Source organism: Amaranthus tricolor, chromosome 2, assembly GCF_026212465.1.
Source record: "Amaranthus tricolor cultivar Red isolate AtriRed21 chromosome 2, ASM2621246v1, whole genome shotgun sequence".
NCBI classification, from domain to species: Eukaryota; Viridiplantae; Streptophyta; class Magnoliopsida; order Caryophyllales; family Amaranthaceae; genus Amaranthus; species Amaranthus tricolor.
In genome coordinates this window covers 3043546-3060660 of record NC_080048.1, presented here as the reverse complement: position 1 = coordinate 3060660, position 17115 = coordinate 3043546, and the positions used below count along the sequence as shown (strand labels likewise).

General features: G+C 36.5%; 1 protein-coding gene and 1 pseudogene across 1 annotated transcript; both read right to left on the bottom strand.

Moving 5' to 3' along the window:
• Positions 1–453: 453 nt before the first annotated feature.
• On the bottom strand, positions 454–987 carry LOC130805399 (uncharacterized). Its single transcript, XM_057670170.1, has one exon. It carries the CDS (start codon positions 985–987, stop codon positions 454–456), a length of 534 nt encoding a protein of 177 aa, XP_057526153.1.
• A 1046-nt stretch (positions 988–2033) lies between these two features.
• On the bottom strand, positions 2034–4410 carry LOC130805398 (cyanidin 3-O-glucoside 5-O-glucosyltransferase (acyl-glucose)-like; annotated as a pseudogene).
• Between the last annotated feature and the right edge of the window lie 12705 nt (positions 4411–17115).

The following is a 17115-nucleotide window of genomic DNA, read 5'->3' as shown; positions in this document are numbered from 1 at the left end:
ATGAATTCCTTGTTTAAGATCGTCTCATTGAAAGACGGAAACAAGAGTAGCTCAAAGCAAAGATCGGTTTAACGCGATTTTAATCCAGTATGAATATTCCCTCTCAATTCAAAATCATGGGTTGATCTACTGTGGATATAAATATTCTTTTTTACTTTTATAACAAGGTGAAGGTTCAATTCTCACTAATCACCTACAGAAAGATCGATTTCTCCTCCCCTATTCTCTCTATAGGATTCACCTTTCGCCAAATTAAAAAAAATCTCTTCCGATTTAAAAGGAAAGAGGAGGTTATCCTATTGTTACTACTTTTTAAAATTTATATCTAAAATAATAATAGTAAATAACTGATTCTTACATAAAAATTAAAACATATATACTATTTTAATCATTAAAATATATACTAAGTCGCGAGTCACATTAATTATATAAATAAAGTTCAAATCTATAGGATCATTTAAGTATAAGATCAGTGGGTAAAAGGCTATAAATACAAACATCTAGACCCACCCCATCATCTACCATTATATAATTTCTAAGTACACCTTCTTTAACAAACCCTACCTTTTGTAACACCCTCTCAGAGGCCTTGTTTGAAACATCAACAAGTGCTTGAATCCTAACAAGATCTTGTACCTCTTGAAAAGCAGAAGAAACAGCCATTTTAACCGCAATAGTGGCGATGCCTCGGCCCCAATACTCGCGGCCTAAGGCATACGACAGTTGTCCCCTACCCCTGTCAAGGCCGTGTATACCAGGTTGTCGCTCAATTGCGACAAAGCCGATGGCACGGCCTTGCAAACATATGGCTTTGTACCATGGATGGGCAATCACCCTTTTTTCAAAATAACTCAAAACATCTTCTCTTGATGAGTTGGGATTTATCCAAAATTGCATGTAAATGTATTGTAGTACTTCTGAGTTACATGCCCATTGCATAAACTCATCTATATCGGATATTTGGTATGGTCTTAATGTGATTTCCATCACTAAATATATGAAAAGGCTAATATATGCTTTTGATGTTTGATTTTGAAAAGTATTTGTTTGTGCAAATATGCAATCTTGGTAGAACAATCCTAGTTCATTGTCTATACATTGAAGGAGAAAGAGTTGACATGAGTCTTTCTCATGTGTGGTGTGGGTGTAAGTTATAACAATAAGAGGTATGTATAGATAACAAAAGATAAATTTATGGCTAGATTGTGTCGTATTTAATGACATTGACTAGTCACCTAATTGTGTTTCAAGTCGGCTAAAATTAGTGGTTAAAACTTAAAAACGAGGAAGTAGAAGTATTTATTGGGTTATTGAGTCAATTTTAAATCAAGTTAGTTGGCTTAAAATCGAATCTTAGGTCCATATTAATTTTTACATAATTGTAAATTCATTTTGAAGTTAGGTCAAAATCAGTTTGGGTTCAGTTCTAAGATTAGGTAAATGTCATATTGTCGTGTCTGTTTTGAACACTTTTAGGCCAAAGGTAGAATTGAGATTTAACCTCCATTCAAATTGTTGGAGTGGATGATCTTACTCTGACACACATCCTATGTATGGTTTTGATAACCTAATTATCATTCAACAAAATATATGTCATATATGTTCAAATTGAGAATCTGGACTTAAATCAATTGAAACATATATGAAATAGCAAACACAATATCTGAAAATCTAAAAACGCTAAATAAATATTATAATAATATTTATCAATGCGTAATTTTGTCATAAATCCTTGAGTTTCCGTCATGTTTAAAATGCAATTAATACGTATTCGCAAGCATTAGTGTTTGTATACATCACACAAATCAAAATAACACAATGTTTCAAAGATTTTTCTCGTGAACTTATAATGTTTATTGATGCGTGATTTTTTCATAAATCCTCGAGTTTCTGTAATGTTACGAATGCAATTAACACTTATTCGAAGCCATCTGTGTATGTATACATCTCAAAAATCAAAATCGAACAATGTTCCAAAGATTTTTCTCGTGAGTTCTTCGAGTCATTGAGATCTAGGTGCACCTGGTGCAAGACATCCTGCAAACCATCATTCCCACAAAGAACTCAAATAGAAAACCTATCATCCACATCCAACACAGGTTTGTAGATAGTGATCATATTCTCATGTTGGCTGCCTTCATTATCTGTGCTAACGTTTTCTCCTTTCAGAAAATTTGAGTACCATCTTTGAGAAATTTTCGGATATCTGGTTTGATTCGGATCACTGAAATTCACATAATAAAGGCCGAAAGTGTAGTTGTAGCCATACAATAGCTCGAATGCATCCACGAATGACCAAACAAAGTAACCCTTTGTGTTTGATCCTTCCCTGTAAATTTTTGCCACACATAAAAAAAGTTCAAGTAAATATGGCAGCTCCAACAAAACCGAAATAATCATACCTTACTGCATCAAGCAAACCTCCAACAAAAGCTTGCAAAAACTCTACTCTTGATGGGTCATTTACGGTTGTATGTAATTTGTCATTTGCCCTACAGAAAGTACCATCAAATACCGATTAATGATCAAGAAGTTAGTATATAGCAATAAAGCCTGTTTGGTAATCGATCATAAATGATGGTAATGAAAATATGTTTAGTGAAGATATGTCGTGTCCTTCTCATGGTGATGAAATTCTCGTCCTCAAACATGTGATATTCTTCGAATTTAGTGCCTATTCACTCTCAAGAGGGTAATAAATGGTAATAGATACTGAAAAAAAAATGACTAGGCTACGACAAGCCTGAACATAATCCTTTCAGGGGAACATCTCAGTGGGCACTTTCCTCTTTGCCCTCTGTTTGGATGGGTATGGGTATGGTCAGGCTGCTACCTTCCTCCCTCTCGGACCCCTACTTGTGAGGGATACTCTTTTGATGACAATAACTGTGACTATGACTAAGCCTGAACATAAATAGTGAGTTTTTATTATCAGCCACATCATTTAATAACAATAACCAAACAGACTGTAATTGTCTTAAAGTTCTCTGCAAAAAAGAAGACAATCAAGAGAATGAACCATTTTCGTATATGTAAATTGGAGGGTTGTTGTACACAATCTTGAAGTACTCCAGAATTCCTTTCAGGCCCCATGGTAAGACAGGGTATGTAGTCTAGTATAAAGATGAAGATAGATGAGAATTTAAAAAGGAACATAAATATTTACTTTAACGGCCCATTTGGTTAGTGGTATTAAATGGTGGTAATGGTAATGATTTATAGTGTAAAATTTCATCAAAAGTTTCATATCATTCCCATGGTAATGAAACTTTGCCCACAAATAAAAAAATTTATTTACACATTTTTATTACCACCTAATACCACCTTTCTCAATGGTAATGCATTGGAATGAATTTTATGAAGAAAATGAGATGATTGAAGTTGGACAAGCATGACCATCAAGTTAGCTAAGAGATTTTTCAACAAAAATTACACTATTTTTTCATTCCCATTACCAACGTTTATTACCACCTACCAAATGGCTATAAGTGATCTTAAAGGAGAAAGTAATCCTTACAATATCAATTGGTATGGCACCACTGTGATTGTAATCTGCACAAAGTTGAATCAAAATCAGCTTTCTGCAGGAAAATCCAGCATTCAATACTATCTTTTTCGCCGAATTCAGGAAAGACAAGTTCTACATATAAGTTTGGATAAAGCTACTGGAGTTTAATTCTCAATCAACTATTGTCAAGGAACCACAAGCTCAAGCTGATAGTTGAGACCCCATGATATGTTATAAACTCTAACACACCCCCTCACACGAAAGCCTTTTAGGCTAAGAGTATAGATGCAACACATACCCTCCACATACTTGATGCTGAATATTCCACTTTAAATAAGGGGTGGTCGAGATTCGAGCCTGTGGCCTCTTGTCACGCTGGCTTTACTATTATATCAAGGAATCAACTCAACCAAAAGCTTAAGCTGATGATTGAAGCCCCATGATATGTTATATACTTTAACAACTCTCGTAGACATGAGTTGAATTTCGAGAAGTAAATTTCAGGTGAAGAAAACGAATCGTAAGCCACCATATTCATATCGAACTGGATCAAAGTAATAGGTAAACTGAGCTAGTTTAACACATACAAGTCCATTCTGCTGCAATGTCGGCCCAATAATCTCTCGGCTCTGGAACTAGAGTTCTGTGTTTAGTCGATATGATACTATAGTAATTGAGCCCAACAAAATCAAACGATCCCTCGACTAATTCAGATTGGTTTTTATTAAATGTTGGAAGCCGACAGCCAGCGTTTCTCTTCATTATTTTCGGATAATCTCCATGCGTCAAAGGATGCATGAACCTGGTGGGCAAGGCAGAATATGAACGGTTAAAACATATGCATAACACAACAGAAAGACAGGAATAGCAAATAAAAGTAACATCACCAGCCAATGAAAAAAACATATGATCTTTGGGCTGCAATTGCATCTGCTGTTGTATTCCTTAAAGGAGAAAAATGGAAGCCATAAAGACTGATCCCTAAGAAGCCAAGTTGCTTGCTCTGCATACAAACATTTTAACAACGATGCCATTTATGATGCACACATTTCAAATTCACATATTAGCATGACATACAGAATATTAACGGGCCGGATAAAATACTGTGCTCCAACTTGACCCATGTAATTGAAGCCAAGAAAAAAGGACGTACATAGATAAAAGGGCTGGGCTGGATTGGGATTGATGGGTCCAACTTGTTTAGAGCTTGTTTCCTATTTTGTAAGGCCCGATCAGATCCGACCCATTTCCTTTTGAGCCCGACACAGTCCTTATCAGGCCCGTTATTACCAATATGAACTATACAACAACATTCCCATCACCCCAATGCCATAATATGGCTACCACCTAAGTTGGTTTTGGATGGCGAATGTACGCAACCTTACCCTTGTTAATTTCACGTAAATAAGAAGTGCACATAGTTTAATATGTCTTTATAATATAGTCCATTATAATCCGAAACCAAAGAAAAATTAATCTTTGACCCATCGAAATAAGGGACATTCCAATGCGAACTATGGACTACGAAAAATTATGCTTGTGAGATGACAATGGCACAATATTTTTTTAAGGTGCACATTTTTCAGAAAGTTTAAACTTTAGAGCTTAAAATAAATAATTAAATTAAAATTAGAAAATAGTGTCTTACCCCGATTTGAGTAGATATTGTTTTGAAAATTCCAGGTCGTAACTTTGTTTTTGGTGTTTCCATATAGTAGATAAATTTTTTTTTAATTCACATTATCACTTTGACCTTTTTAATTTTTTCACGTGGTAGATAAAAGAAAAGTGTTTTTTTAAAATTTACGCTATTTTACCTAATATAATGATATTTTTTTCAAAAAAAATGTCGTGATCACCTTAATTGATCACATACGAAATTCTGTCGATATAAATTCTTAGTTTAACGAAATCTTACCACATAGAAAAATTAAAAGTTCAAAGTCACCACGTGAATTTTAAAAAATATTTGTAGAAAAGCCAAAAATTCAAAATAAATAGGTGGAAATTTCCAATATTGTTTTTTTTTTGTTAAAGTTTTGGATTTTTTTGAAAAACGTAAGCTAAAAAAGAAAAAAATTAATTAAATAAACTAAGAATCAAACTATTTCCAAAAGTAAGCATGAAAATCCCAAACCTATGGTTTGGAGCTGTTTGCAGTTACTAACTGCGAACAGCTAGTTAATATTTTTTTTCCTTTATTTTTGAGTTGTTGTTTGTTGTATTTGCACTAGAGACATTATAATAAGTAATTACAAGTCGATGTATCTTTAAGGCGCCATGATTCATCGCCAAAACTCCGATCATTCATAAGTCAAAGTTTAGAGCCTATGATAAAGTAATTAAACATATATATACAATAAAATATATATACAAATGTTTGAAATATTTAAATCAATTAAAATATATATATATGTACATAGTCGATCCAAATACACAAAAGTTAAACGTTAACGCTCACGAACCCTCATCTACCCTATCCAACTGAGTTGGTCTCCTTCGCCTCCTACGATAGTAAGAGGCGTTTGGGTGTTGCTCTGGCAGTGGAGAGGATTGGTACTGTGATGGCCCAGCCTGCGAGGTCCCCGCAGCGTCAACGGGGTATGAGTGATCCATCTCCTCCAAATGGTAGTCATAAGTAGGAGATGAGACGTGCGTATGGGCGGTAGTCGTTGAGGACTCTGCAGCGACTTCCGGTATGAAGTGCTGGAACTGCGAGCCGACGAGCATGCCATGCGCAATCTCCCTCACCGGCTCCTCGTGGCTGTACCGCATCACGTCTGTCGCACCTTGTGCCTACAATTAATATTTAGTTAATGTAACATTATATCATTTAATTGGCAACTTAATCATATAAATGCAAATGAAGACTTACAAATTAGGTCATCGTAGGCGCAGCTGATGTGTAATGTGCTGCTACGAAGATGGCACGGTGTCATCCATCAGCGCGTGATGGAGAGGAACCACGGCATGTAGTCTGGTGTAGTAGGTGCGCCATGAACATCGATTGGTGCACCTTGTGCCAACAGCTTAATTCTACCATCCCAACGAGCGATGTGACGCCAATTGATCTCCATCCAGTTTGCCATAGCCTGATTTTTGCTGGAAATTAGGTGCAGCTAGGGTTCAGTGTCACAAGGCGGTGGAATGCCCTGTACCAACCCATATTGGCGCATTACGCGCTCTGGTAGATGTACTTCGACAATGTCGAAGCATATGAGTGGCACAGAAGCCCTCCACGCCCCTGAATGAATCCCCGAGTGTTCGGGTACAGCTGCGTAGGCTTCCCCTAGGTATGGGTCCCACAAAAACAAAAATAAATGTTATGAAAAGGTAAGTGATATGTTGATTAAATTGTACTAAGTTAATGAGTACTGAAATGTTTACCTGGTTGGGTCGTAGCAGGTCTAACTGATCTCGGTAGAATCTTAGACCGCTACCGGTGTGCTTGCGCGTCCAGCGTGCAAAATTCCACCTCGAACCGTACGCAACATCTGGTGGGGGTTGTGGTGGAGGAGCAGTATCACCACGACCAACAGTTCTGTAAGGTTAGCCGATAAGAATATGCTCCCACGCCCACAGCTAACGATCGCAAATGTAATTAGTATGTAATTAATCAAATGTGGATTAGAATTAAATATTATTGTTATTACCTTTAATATGACTAGTGGTCCTGCAATCTCTTTGACGTTCTTATGGGCAGCACCACAAAGCCTCCTGTACAAGTATCCTAGGGCTGCGGAGCTCCAGCTATACTTGGCGATGCGCTCCCACGGGTCGTCAAGTAATGTTAAGTATAGGAGCTGTATTTGGTTGCTTGTTTTATCGGCAAACAACACAGCTCCTATCAAATATAGGAGGTACGCGTTGGCGTACCTGGAAATGGTTCCTTCATCAGCACCTTCAGGGAGATTCGAGAAGGTTTGAACCAACCATGTGCATCGCAAACCGCTCCCCCTGATCACTTCCGGTGGAGGGCGCTCTCTCAATATGCGATGCACGACATGCACCATGTCACGCCAGCTTGATAGCTGGCATCCGCCTGTACACACGGCACGTCCCTCTTTGGGAAGCCGCGTTAGTAAGGCTACATCAAGCAATGTGATGGTAGCCTCACCGAGAGGGAGATGAAATGTATGCGTCTCCTGACGCCATCTCTCGACCAGTGCTGTGATAATGGCACGGTCAACTCTGCCGCATGCAATGAGGTGAAAGTCGTATAACCTCGTTAGCTCTAAGTATGGGATGATCCTATCATCGATCACCCATGGAACGGAATCTGGATGCCTGGTGCCCAGCGTTTCCGCATCAGACACCTATGAATATTGAAATATAAATAAGTTACTTGTATGTTAGCAATAGTAAAATGTAAATCATAACTATCATAAATCTAACCTGGGCATCCCAAAGAGGAGTACTCCTGTGATAATCCTGCATGGTCAAGACACTAGGATCTAGGGGTCTTGGAGCTGCTGGATCCATCTCCTCTACTGCTGTGTTCGTGTTTGCTTTAATTAATATTACTATTATGTAATAATATAAAATATATATAACATATTACCTTGAGTTACAGATTATCATTCTAGTATAATATATATAACATATTACCTTGAGTTACAGGTTCTAGTGTTGTGACCTTCGCTCCCACAACGACGACAATTAGATCGTTTTGGTCTACCCTCATCCATTTCGTTGGCAATTCTCCTAGACTTAGGCCTCCCTTTACCCCGAATTTGATCGGGATCATGTCTAAGTTCAAAGCCCGTGTATTGCGGCCATAACCTCTTATCGATCATTGGCATGAAGTAATGTTCGTATGTACTTGCATAACTTTGACTAGTATAGCACGGATCCACGAACCTCTCATATGAAAGGTGTCGTTTGATGCAAACAACAAGTATGTGTGAACAAGGAAAGTGGTATATCTCAAGTTTGTTACATGTGCACTTCACTTGATTCAAGTCAACACGTTGAATCTTCCCCCCCTTGGACGATCCTCTAGTACCCCTCCCAGTCTTAACTTCGAATACATCACTTCTGTAATCAAATGCGATTATATCTTGCCAATTTGCCTTCTTAGTATTTCTATTGATAATCCTAGTGGCATGCGCTATGTACATGTGTCTTCCAAGTAACCATGCACTAGCACGTTCACGCCTTTGAACAAAGTAGTCGTTTACCCGATAGAAGGTGAATTCAACAAGTGTTGTCAAAGGTAAGAAACGTACACCCTTCATCACAAAATTGAAAACTTCAGCTAAGTTCGTGTTAGTAACGCCATACCTATGACCTCCATTATGACACAATGACCATTTAGACATATTACCCACGTCATCAATCCAGAAAATTGTCTCTTGTTTTGCAGTCACAATTGCCTTTAGACCATTCATTACCTTAACTTGTTGTCTTTGCTCAGCTGTTTTACCAAACAACTTCTTCAACTGAACATTACCCATAGCACGATTGAAGTTGCTAAGCAAATGGCGTAAGCAAAATCTATGATAAGCATTAGGTAGTTGCCACTTCGGCTCTTCCATGGTTGCTAAAATACCAGCGTGTCTATCAGAAATAGCGCATAAACCCATCCGCTGTGTGACATGCTTACGAATACAAGCCATGAACCAGGACCATGCACTTATATTCTCCTTCTCTACCAAGGCAAAGGCCAATGGGAAGATTCCCTTATCACCATCTTGGGCAGTGGCAGTCAATAAGGTATGACGATATTTACCATACAAGTGTATGCCGTCAATGGGTGATAAGAGGTTTACAGTAATTGAAGCCTTCAATGCAAGGTTTAAAGGCCAAAAGACACGTTGGAAGGTCCTAATATTAGGTCTCACATATACACCCATGTCATTGTCCACCTTAAAATACCACTCAAGTACTAACCCCGGGTTAGAATGTTGCAAAGCTTCTAGAAAGCGTGGAAGGAGTAAGTAAGAATCTTCCCAGGTCCCGTAAATGGATAATAACGCTTGTTGCTTTGCACACCACACTCTCTTATAATTCACATCCACACCAAAACGATCTTTAACCATCTGCTGTACGACAGATACCTTAATGAATGGGTCTTTAGCAACACAATTTCTAATAACATTGTTAATGACAAAAGATGTCAGATGAATGTGTCCAACCGAAATACTGCCACTACCCAATACACAAAAACCGTGCTTACCCTTATAGGTAACAATACACCATGAAGATAAATAAGAGTCAAACGTAGCCCTAAGTTTCCACAAACAACCCCGCTTGTACTTCAAGGAAAGGAAAGTTTGGTTCGAGGTCTCCGTTCTGTACTTGACATTTCTCCCAATATGATACACTCTGATAGCTTCCAACAACGATTTCTTGCTATCAAACATCATACCCTTCTCAAACTCTCCCTGTTCGGTGTATGTGGTATCACAAGCCCAAGTCCTCCATGAGTTGTCCTCCGCATACTCGTCTAAAGGTGGACAAAGAGCATAAGGTGTAGGAGGAATGATTGTAGGAATGTTGCCTAGTGTCATGTCATTTGCTAGCGCATCCTCATCGACATCCACATCGTCCTCAGAAGGATCGTCAATGAGCTCATTACTCTCATTGCCATCATCCCAAGGTCTCATCTCAGCAATTTCTCCTAAGTTAACCATTGAATCAATTGAAACTTGATGCGTAAGGGATTGAGAAAAAATACAAGATGCGGAAGAAACGACGGGATTTACAGTTTTCTGAGTTAATATAGGCATAGGGGTAGGAGTAGGATTAGAAGCAACTACATTCCCTAATGGTACTTCTTCTACGTATAACTCCAAAAAGGGAATTTGGGTGGACTTTGAATGCTCCCACATCGCATCTATAGCCTCATCATCCTCAACAGGAAAGACAATAAATTCTTCACTCAAGGCATATTTAAAGCTTATAGTTACGGTATTTCTAGTAGGGTCCAATCCAATCTTAGAACATATAAAACGTCTAAAGTGGTTCAAATTCATGTTCAAATTGCAAGCAAACAACTTACGTCTTCCCCCAACATAATGAACTTTGCCATTATTTTCTCTAATACAACCATTCCAAAAACATACTATAGTCATGCGAAATGATGTCATTTTCTACATTAATACAAAGAAAATTAACATCAACATCAACTCATGCCCATACAAGTATATTATATTCATTTGATTATAATATTTTTTGGTCTAAAAATTATTCAAATCCATAATGTAGCTAAGTTCATACATATATAATACACATAAAATCCAAATAATAAATCTATTCATAAGTTCACAAATAATATTTCTAATACCAACATCAACATCAACATTTCTAATAATATTCAACTAATACAACATTACTTCAAAATCCAACATAAAGCTATAAAAACAATTAAAAATTACCTTCAATGCTTATGGATGATTAAGATTAGTCTTGATTTAAGAACTACAAACCTACATTTGAAAAAATAAACAAATTTGGTTAAAACCCTAAAAACCAAAATATACATTAAAAAAACACAATAAAATTTACCTTTGAGCAAGCTAGAGTATCCCACACTAATTTTGAAGTGCCAAATAGAAAGAGGAATGCAAGATTTAATGGAATGAATCAATGCTTTTAAAGGGAGAATGTCGAATGAAGTTAGGGTTTTGCGAAATGAGTAAAATGCAAACAAAAGAAACTGACCTGCGTTTTTGTAGAACAGGTCTGTTCGCAGTTAGTAACTGCGAACAGCTCCAAAGCACAGTTTTAGGGTTTTCATGCTTACTTTTGGGATTTTTTTAAAACTTAATTCATTTAATTAATATTTTTTTTTTTGCTCAAGTATTTCAAATTTTCTCATTTTTATCTAGCCAACGATTTCCTGTAAGCAACCCTTTGATATAATAATAAAAAAATTAATACGGTGAGGATTCTCCAACAAGTCCACTCGACAAAATCCTTGAAACCAAATATGCCACTGATCATTAGAGCTCGTTAATTTACACATAAATTCTAGAGAAAATTACTTAAAACTACCTTTTCTATACACTACTTTGCAAAAAACTACCTTTTATAAATTTTTTTGCAAAAAACTACCTTTTATAATACTTATTTTTGCGAAAGACTACCACTTAACGTTTTTTAAGGCTTTGACCGTTTATTGAAACGGTTGACCATCACGTGACTTGCACGTGATGTTCTAAGCTTGTTAAACCATCTTCATTGCTGCCATTTCATTCCAAAACACAAAGAACAGTGCGAATTTCACCTTCTCTGCTCTTCAATTCTTCTATCTAAGTTCTTCTATTCCCTTCTCATTTCCTTGCTCCATTTTCCTCTTGAAGATTTCATCATTTAAAGGTATGTCTTCTTCATTAATGGTTATATATTTCAGTTTTTTTTTTTCGATAAAATTCAAATCCGTCTTCAAATTTGCGTTTTTTAATGTTGAATTTCGTGTAAATTATTGTTTAATTTGTAAATTGATTGTTGTTGTCTATGAATAATTGATTAGGGTTCTTTAAATTAGATAAATTCATAACATGAAGAAATTGAAAATCTGGAAAAAACCAACTACTTCGAAAAAGATGGATTCTGAGTTGGCAAATGATTTGGGTAATGTTAGGGTAGCTGAGTTGGAGGTCGATACATCTGATGTGGCACATGAGTTAGTGTATGAGTTGGAAACACCAAATGTAGATGCTGTTGTTGGGGAAATGGGACCACCAAACACATATACGGGTTATAAAGAATGTGTAAGTGCTAACCCTAGATCTGAAACAACTACCTTAGCTTCTCTTTCTGCCCTAAACCTTACACCAAATGAGATAGCCCAAAATGAGCAACAAATTTCTGATATTGAGGTTGAGGATAACAGTGATGATGATTACAATGGTAGTGATGAGGATGAATATGCGAATGATTCTGATTTGTTTGCAGAAAATGTAGTATATGGTCTCGATGATGTTTTTATTGGTGAGGATGAAATTAGGTTGATAGTAGATAAGGAAATTGATGAAGAAAACAACAGAGACATATACGTTAATGATGATGAACTGGAGTCCGATGATGATTTGGGTGCTTTGAATGTGGATGAGGAAGGTATAGTAAGCTGTGCCACATTTAATCCCGAGGTTGATTTTAAGGGTAAGATCAATTTGTCGTTAGGTCTTAAGTTTCCTTCGATATATGTGTTTAGAAAAGCATTAAGGTACCATGCTGTTGAATGTGGTTACAATTATTATTACTTGCATAATGGTAGTAGTAGGATAACCGTGTATTGCTACAATAGATGTGATTGTCTGAAATCGAAAGCTAGAATTGTAAATTGTGTTTGTGGGAAGGATAAGAGGTGTTATTTTAAGGTTCATGCTAAGAAGTTGAAAGAGGAGGAGACATTTCAAATAAGGAGTTATATTCCCGAGCACACTTGTGGTCACCAACACATTAATAACAAAGTCACTGCGTTGTATTTAGCTGAGAAATACATAGAGGATTGGAGGGAAAATCCAAATTGGGATTTAAGGGCATTTATGAAACGGGTTAATAGAGAGATAGGTTGTGAAGTGAAGTATTCTAAGTGTTACATGGCTAAAAGAATTGCTAAGAAAATGATCGTTGGTGATGCTAGTGAAGAGTACAGTAGGGTGTGGGATTATGCTGAAGCGATAAGGAGGTTTAACCCAGGAAGCACTGCAATCGTGAAATGCATTGGAATAGAAACACCTCCACCCTTGTTTCAAAGGATGTATATATGTTTGCCAGCATGTAAAGAGGGTTTTGTTGCTGGATGTAGGCCTATTATAGGTGTGGATGGGGCACATTTGAAGGGAGAATTCCCTGGGGTTTTACTTACTGCTGTAGGTAAGGATGGGAACAATAACATCTTCCCTGTTGCATGGGCTGTGGTAGAAACCGAAAATGTAGAAACCTGGACTTGGTTTCTAAATCTCCTCGTAGAAGACCTGAAGTCGGTTAGTCCATCGAGTAGTTGTGCACGAGCTGGATGTGAAGATATTACCTTCATGAGCGATAGGCAAAAGGTATGAACGTTATGTTAACACAAGCCTTGTTTCATATGTGACTAATGTAATAAACCTAATACTAATCTTGTACCTTCATGGGCATTGCAGGGTTTGATTGATGAAGGCCTAAATTAAGGAAAAGGAAAAAGGAAACTGATGAAGGTAAAGGAGGTAAGAAGCCTGCAACTGCTGTTCGAGAATATAAGCAACGGAGATGTGGTAATTGTGGTGAGTTAGGTCACTACAAAAACAGATGCAAGAATCCAACCAAACCACAGTCAACAAAGATGAGGTCAAAAGGTGGACGGCCTAAAACGGGAGCATCTTGTACTCAATTGTCCACACCAAGTGACATGCATGTCTCCAGTAGTGATCAACTTATGACAAGTGCAACAAATGCAAGTACTACATATGTAATGGATGAACAAAGTCAAGTATAGAGTTCCAAAAGTATGTGTTGAATGTAATTTGTCTACTTAATGTAAGAAACGTATTAGTGTATCAAATGAACTCAAGAATGTACTATCGTGAATTAGATTTTTGAGTAATGATCCTTTGTATTTCTTAGTTTCTGAGTTGAATGGGTTTTGTTGTTTCCTTTTTTCCCTTTGTAATTAACTGCTGAATATTGGTAGTCTTTTCCCTTTGTTCAATATTGTATGAATTAATGTTCAATGGATGCATGTTCAATATGTATGAATATTGTATGAATTAACTGCTGAACTCAAGATGTATGAATATTGAACAAAATGGATGCATGTTCAAGTATCAGTGTTCATACATTCAAGACTGAACTGATTTCATACATCAGTGTTCAAGTAATGACAATGAATCAAGTAGTGGAGCAGCAAGTTGCATTGTCTTGAACAAAATACCAGCAATTGCAGCAATTCCAACAAGTGTTTTAGTGTTTTAGTGCAGCAATTCAAGTGTTTAAGTGCAGCAAATCAATTCAATGTTCAATGTTTTAGTGCATCAATATTGTGCATGAATAATGTGCATCAATAATGTGCATCAATTGCTGTATGTGCATCAATATTGTGCATGAATTGTTGTATGTGCATCAACAATGTGCAGCAATTGCTATGTGCATCAAAACCTGCAAATCCAAACAAAAACAAAATACCAGCTCATATAATGCATCAATTGCTGTGTGCATCAGTATTCAAGATACCAGCTAACATACCACCAAACCAAAGCAAATGATCATCAATCTTGAACACAATACCAGCAAACATACCACCAAAACAAGAGCCACAAATTCATGAACAACACAACCATCATGATACACAGCATACAAACCATTAACAACTAACATACCAGCTCATACACACCAAACAAAACAGACACAGTACCTGCAAAGAAAAGTAGTGGAAAAGATAAATCCTTGATTCATTGATTCAACATTCTCATGTTACAAATACAATTCCTAGAACATTGTTACAATTGTTGTGATTAAGGTCCTAAAATTCAAATACTAATCTTGATAAGTACAACAAACACTAACAAAAAACAAACGAAAAACCCTAACGCAAAGCTTGCACACTGATTCATCGATTTCTTCTTAATCCTTGATATATCTGAAATTGCTAGTTCCTTTTCATGTTCCAAGCAACAAACCCTTGAAGTCAAGATCTTGATTTCCATTGCCAATTGTCGCTTCTCCTCCAAAAGCTTGTTCGTCACTTCTCTTTGCCAAACAGCCATTTCAGGTTGATCAACCCATTCAAACTTTTTGCATCCCCTCCAATTTGTATCAGGATCATAAAAAACGCAACTCTTAAACCTTCTTCCGGGATTTTCCTTGGTCCAAGAAACCCTTCTTGCAAAGGGAACTCCACAACGACAATTCTCAGATCTCGAATTTTCGCTAGAAGAAGAAGAAGACATTCCAAATTAATTCCAAAAAAAAATTGGCTTGCTTCACTGAATTAATTATTCCAATTGCTGATACAAGAAAGAAGGGAGAAACGAAGATGAAGAAGAAGGAGTTTGGGTTTTCGAAGACTTAGGGTTTGAAGAAATCAGTGAAGAAGAAGGGTTTATAAGCCTCAAAATATCACGTGCAAGTCACGTGATGGTCAACCGTTTAAATAAACGGTCAATCCCTTAAAAAACGTTAAGTGGTAGTCTTTCGCAAAAAAAACTATTATAAAAGGTAGTTTTTTGCAAAAAAAATTATAAAAGGTAGTTTTTTGCAAAGTAGTGTATAGAAAAGGTAGTTTTAAGTAATTTTCTCTAAATTCTATGCATTTTAACTACAGTTTGATTTTTTAGGTTTTATTTATTTAACAAAATAATTTTAAAAAAAAAATACAATTTTAGAATCTCATGTAGTGTAACATGCTAATTTATAGAATGCACTAGTTATACTCTACTTCTGTGTTGTTTGGAATTTCTATGGTATATAAATTCATTATTGTCAAGCAAATGACTTCCGTAAATTCCTAGAAAATTGAATTTCGGATCAGACGAAAAGTTCACATGTCGACAATTGTATTACTTGTAACACTGTAGCTCTGCCAGTGACTACTCATGGATGCTGTAGACTTGCTTCTTCACAGGCCAACACAAGTCCTTTTAGTGCACTTTAACCCTACTTGTACACACCCGAGAAAATTTTCCAATAGGTCACTCATCCTAGAATTGCTCGAAAAAGTGAAAAAAATAAGACATTTGAACAACTTATTTCCCAAAATAAGCTTCGTGAAAACTTATTTCTCAAAATAAGCGTCCGTACATCCAGACTACAGCTTTGGGTAAGTCGCTGTTAGTAACAGTGAAAGAAGGAAAAAAAAATAAAATTGGCTAAGTCGCTGTTAGTAACAGCGACTTAGGTGCTTTAATTTTTTTATTTTTTTTTACGAAGTAAAGTAGCCATTGTTAATTAGAAAAATAGCCGTTAGGAACTTGAAAATAGCCGTTATAATGATGTTCTATAAATAGCTCCTTCATCTCCCATCTTTCATTATATCAATTCTACATCATTCTTCTCCTCTTAATTTCTAAAGGTAACATTATGTATTATGTTAGTTTTACTTTTAATTTTTAAATGTTAATATAATTTTTGAAAGTTCATTTACGTTACTATATTATATGTATTATGTAGATGTCAAAGGAGCATTGTATTGAAGAGCTTTGTGATTGTGGTTATGAAGTTGAGATTAATACAGATTGGAGCGACTTTGATCCAGGGCGTGAATTTGTTGCTTACCCTTTCTACTTGGTTGACGGATTAGGATGCACATACTTTAGATGGATTGCTTCGGAGGGTACGAAATGGCAGAGAGAGTTAATAATACGGCTTGAAAAGGAAAAAAAAGAGCTCAAAGATGAGGTATTTAATCTAAAGAGACAAATGGATGATATGGCGCATAGGAAAGAAGAGACTGAAAGGATTATGAGAAAGTTTAAGAAGCCTTGTTAGTTAGCGACGGTAGTTTAACTTAACGAATGAAGTATGAGAAGGAGCAGAAGGAGTTATATTCATGAATGCATTTGTTTCCACAACATTGATATCTTCATTCCCTAGGGGTACCTCTTCTACATATAACTCTACAGAAGGACTAGGGGTAGACCTTGAATACTCCCACATTGCATCTATAGCCTCCTCATCCTCAA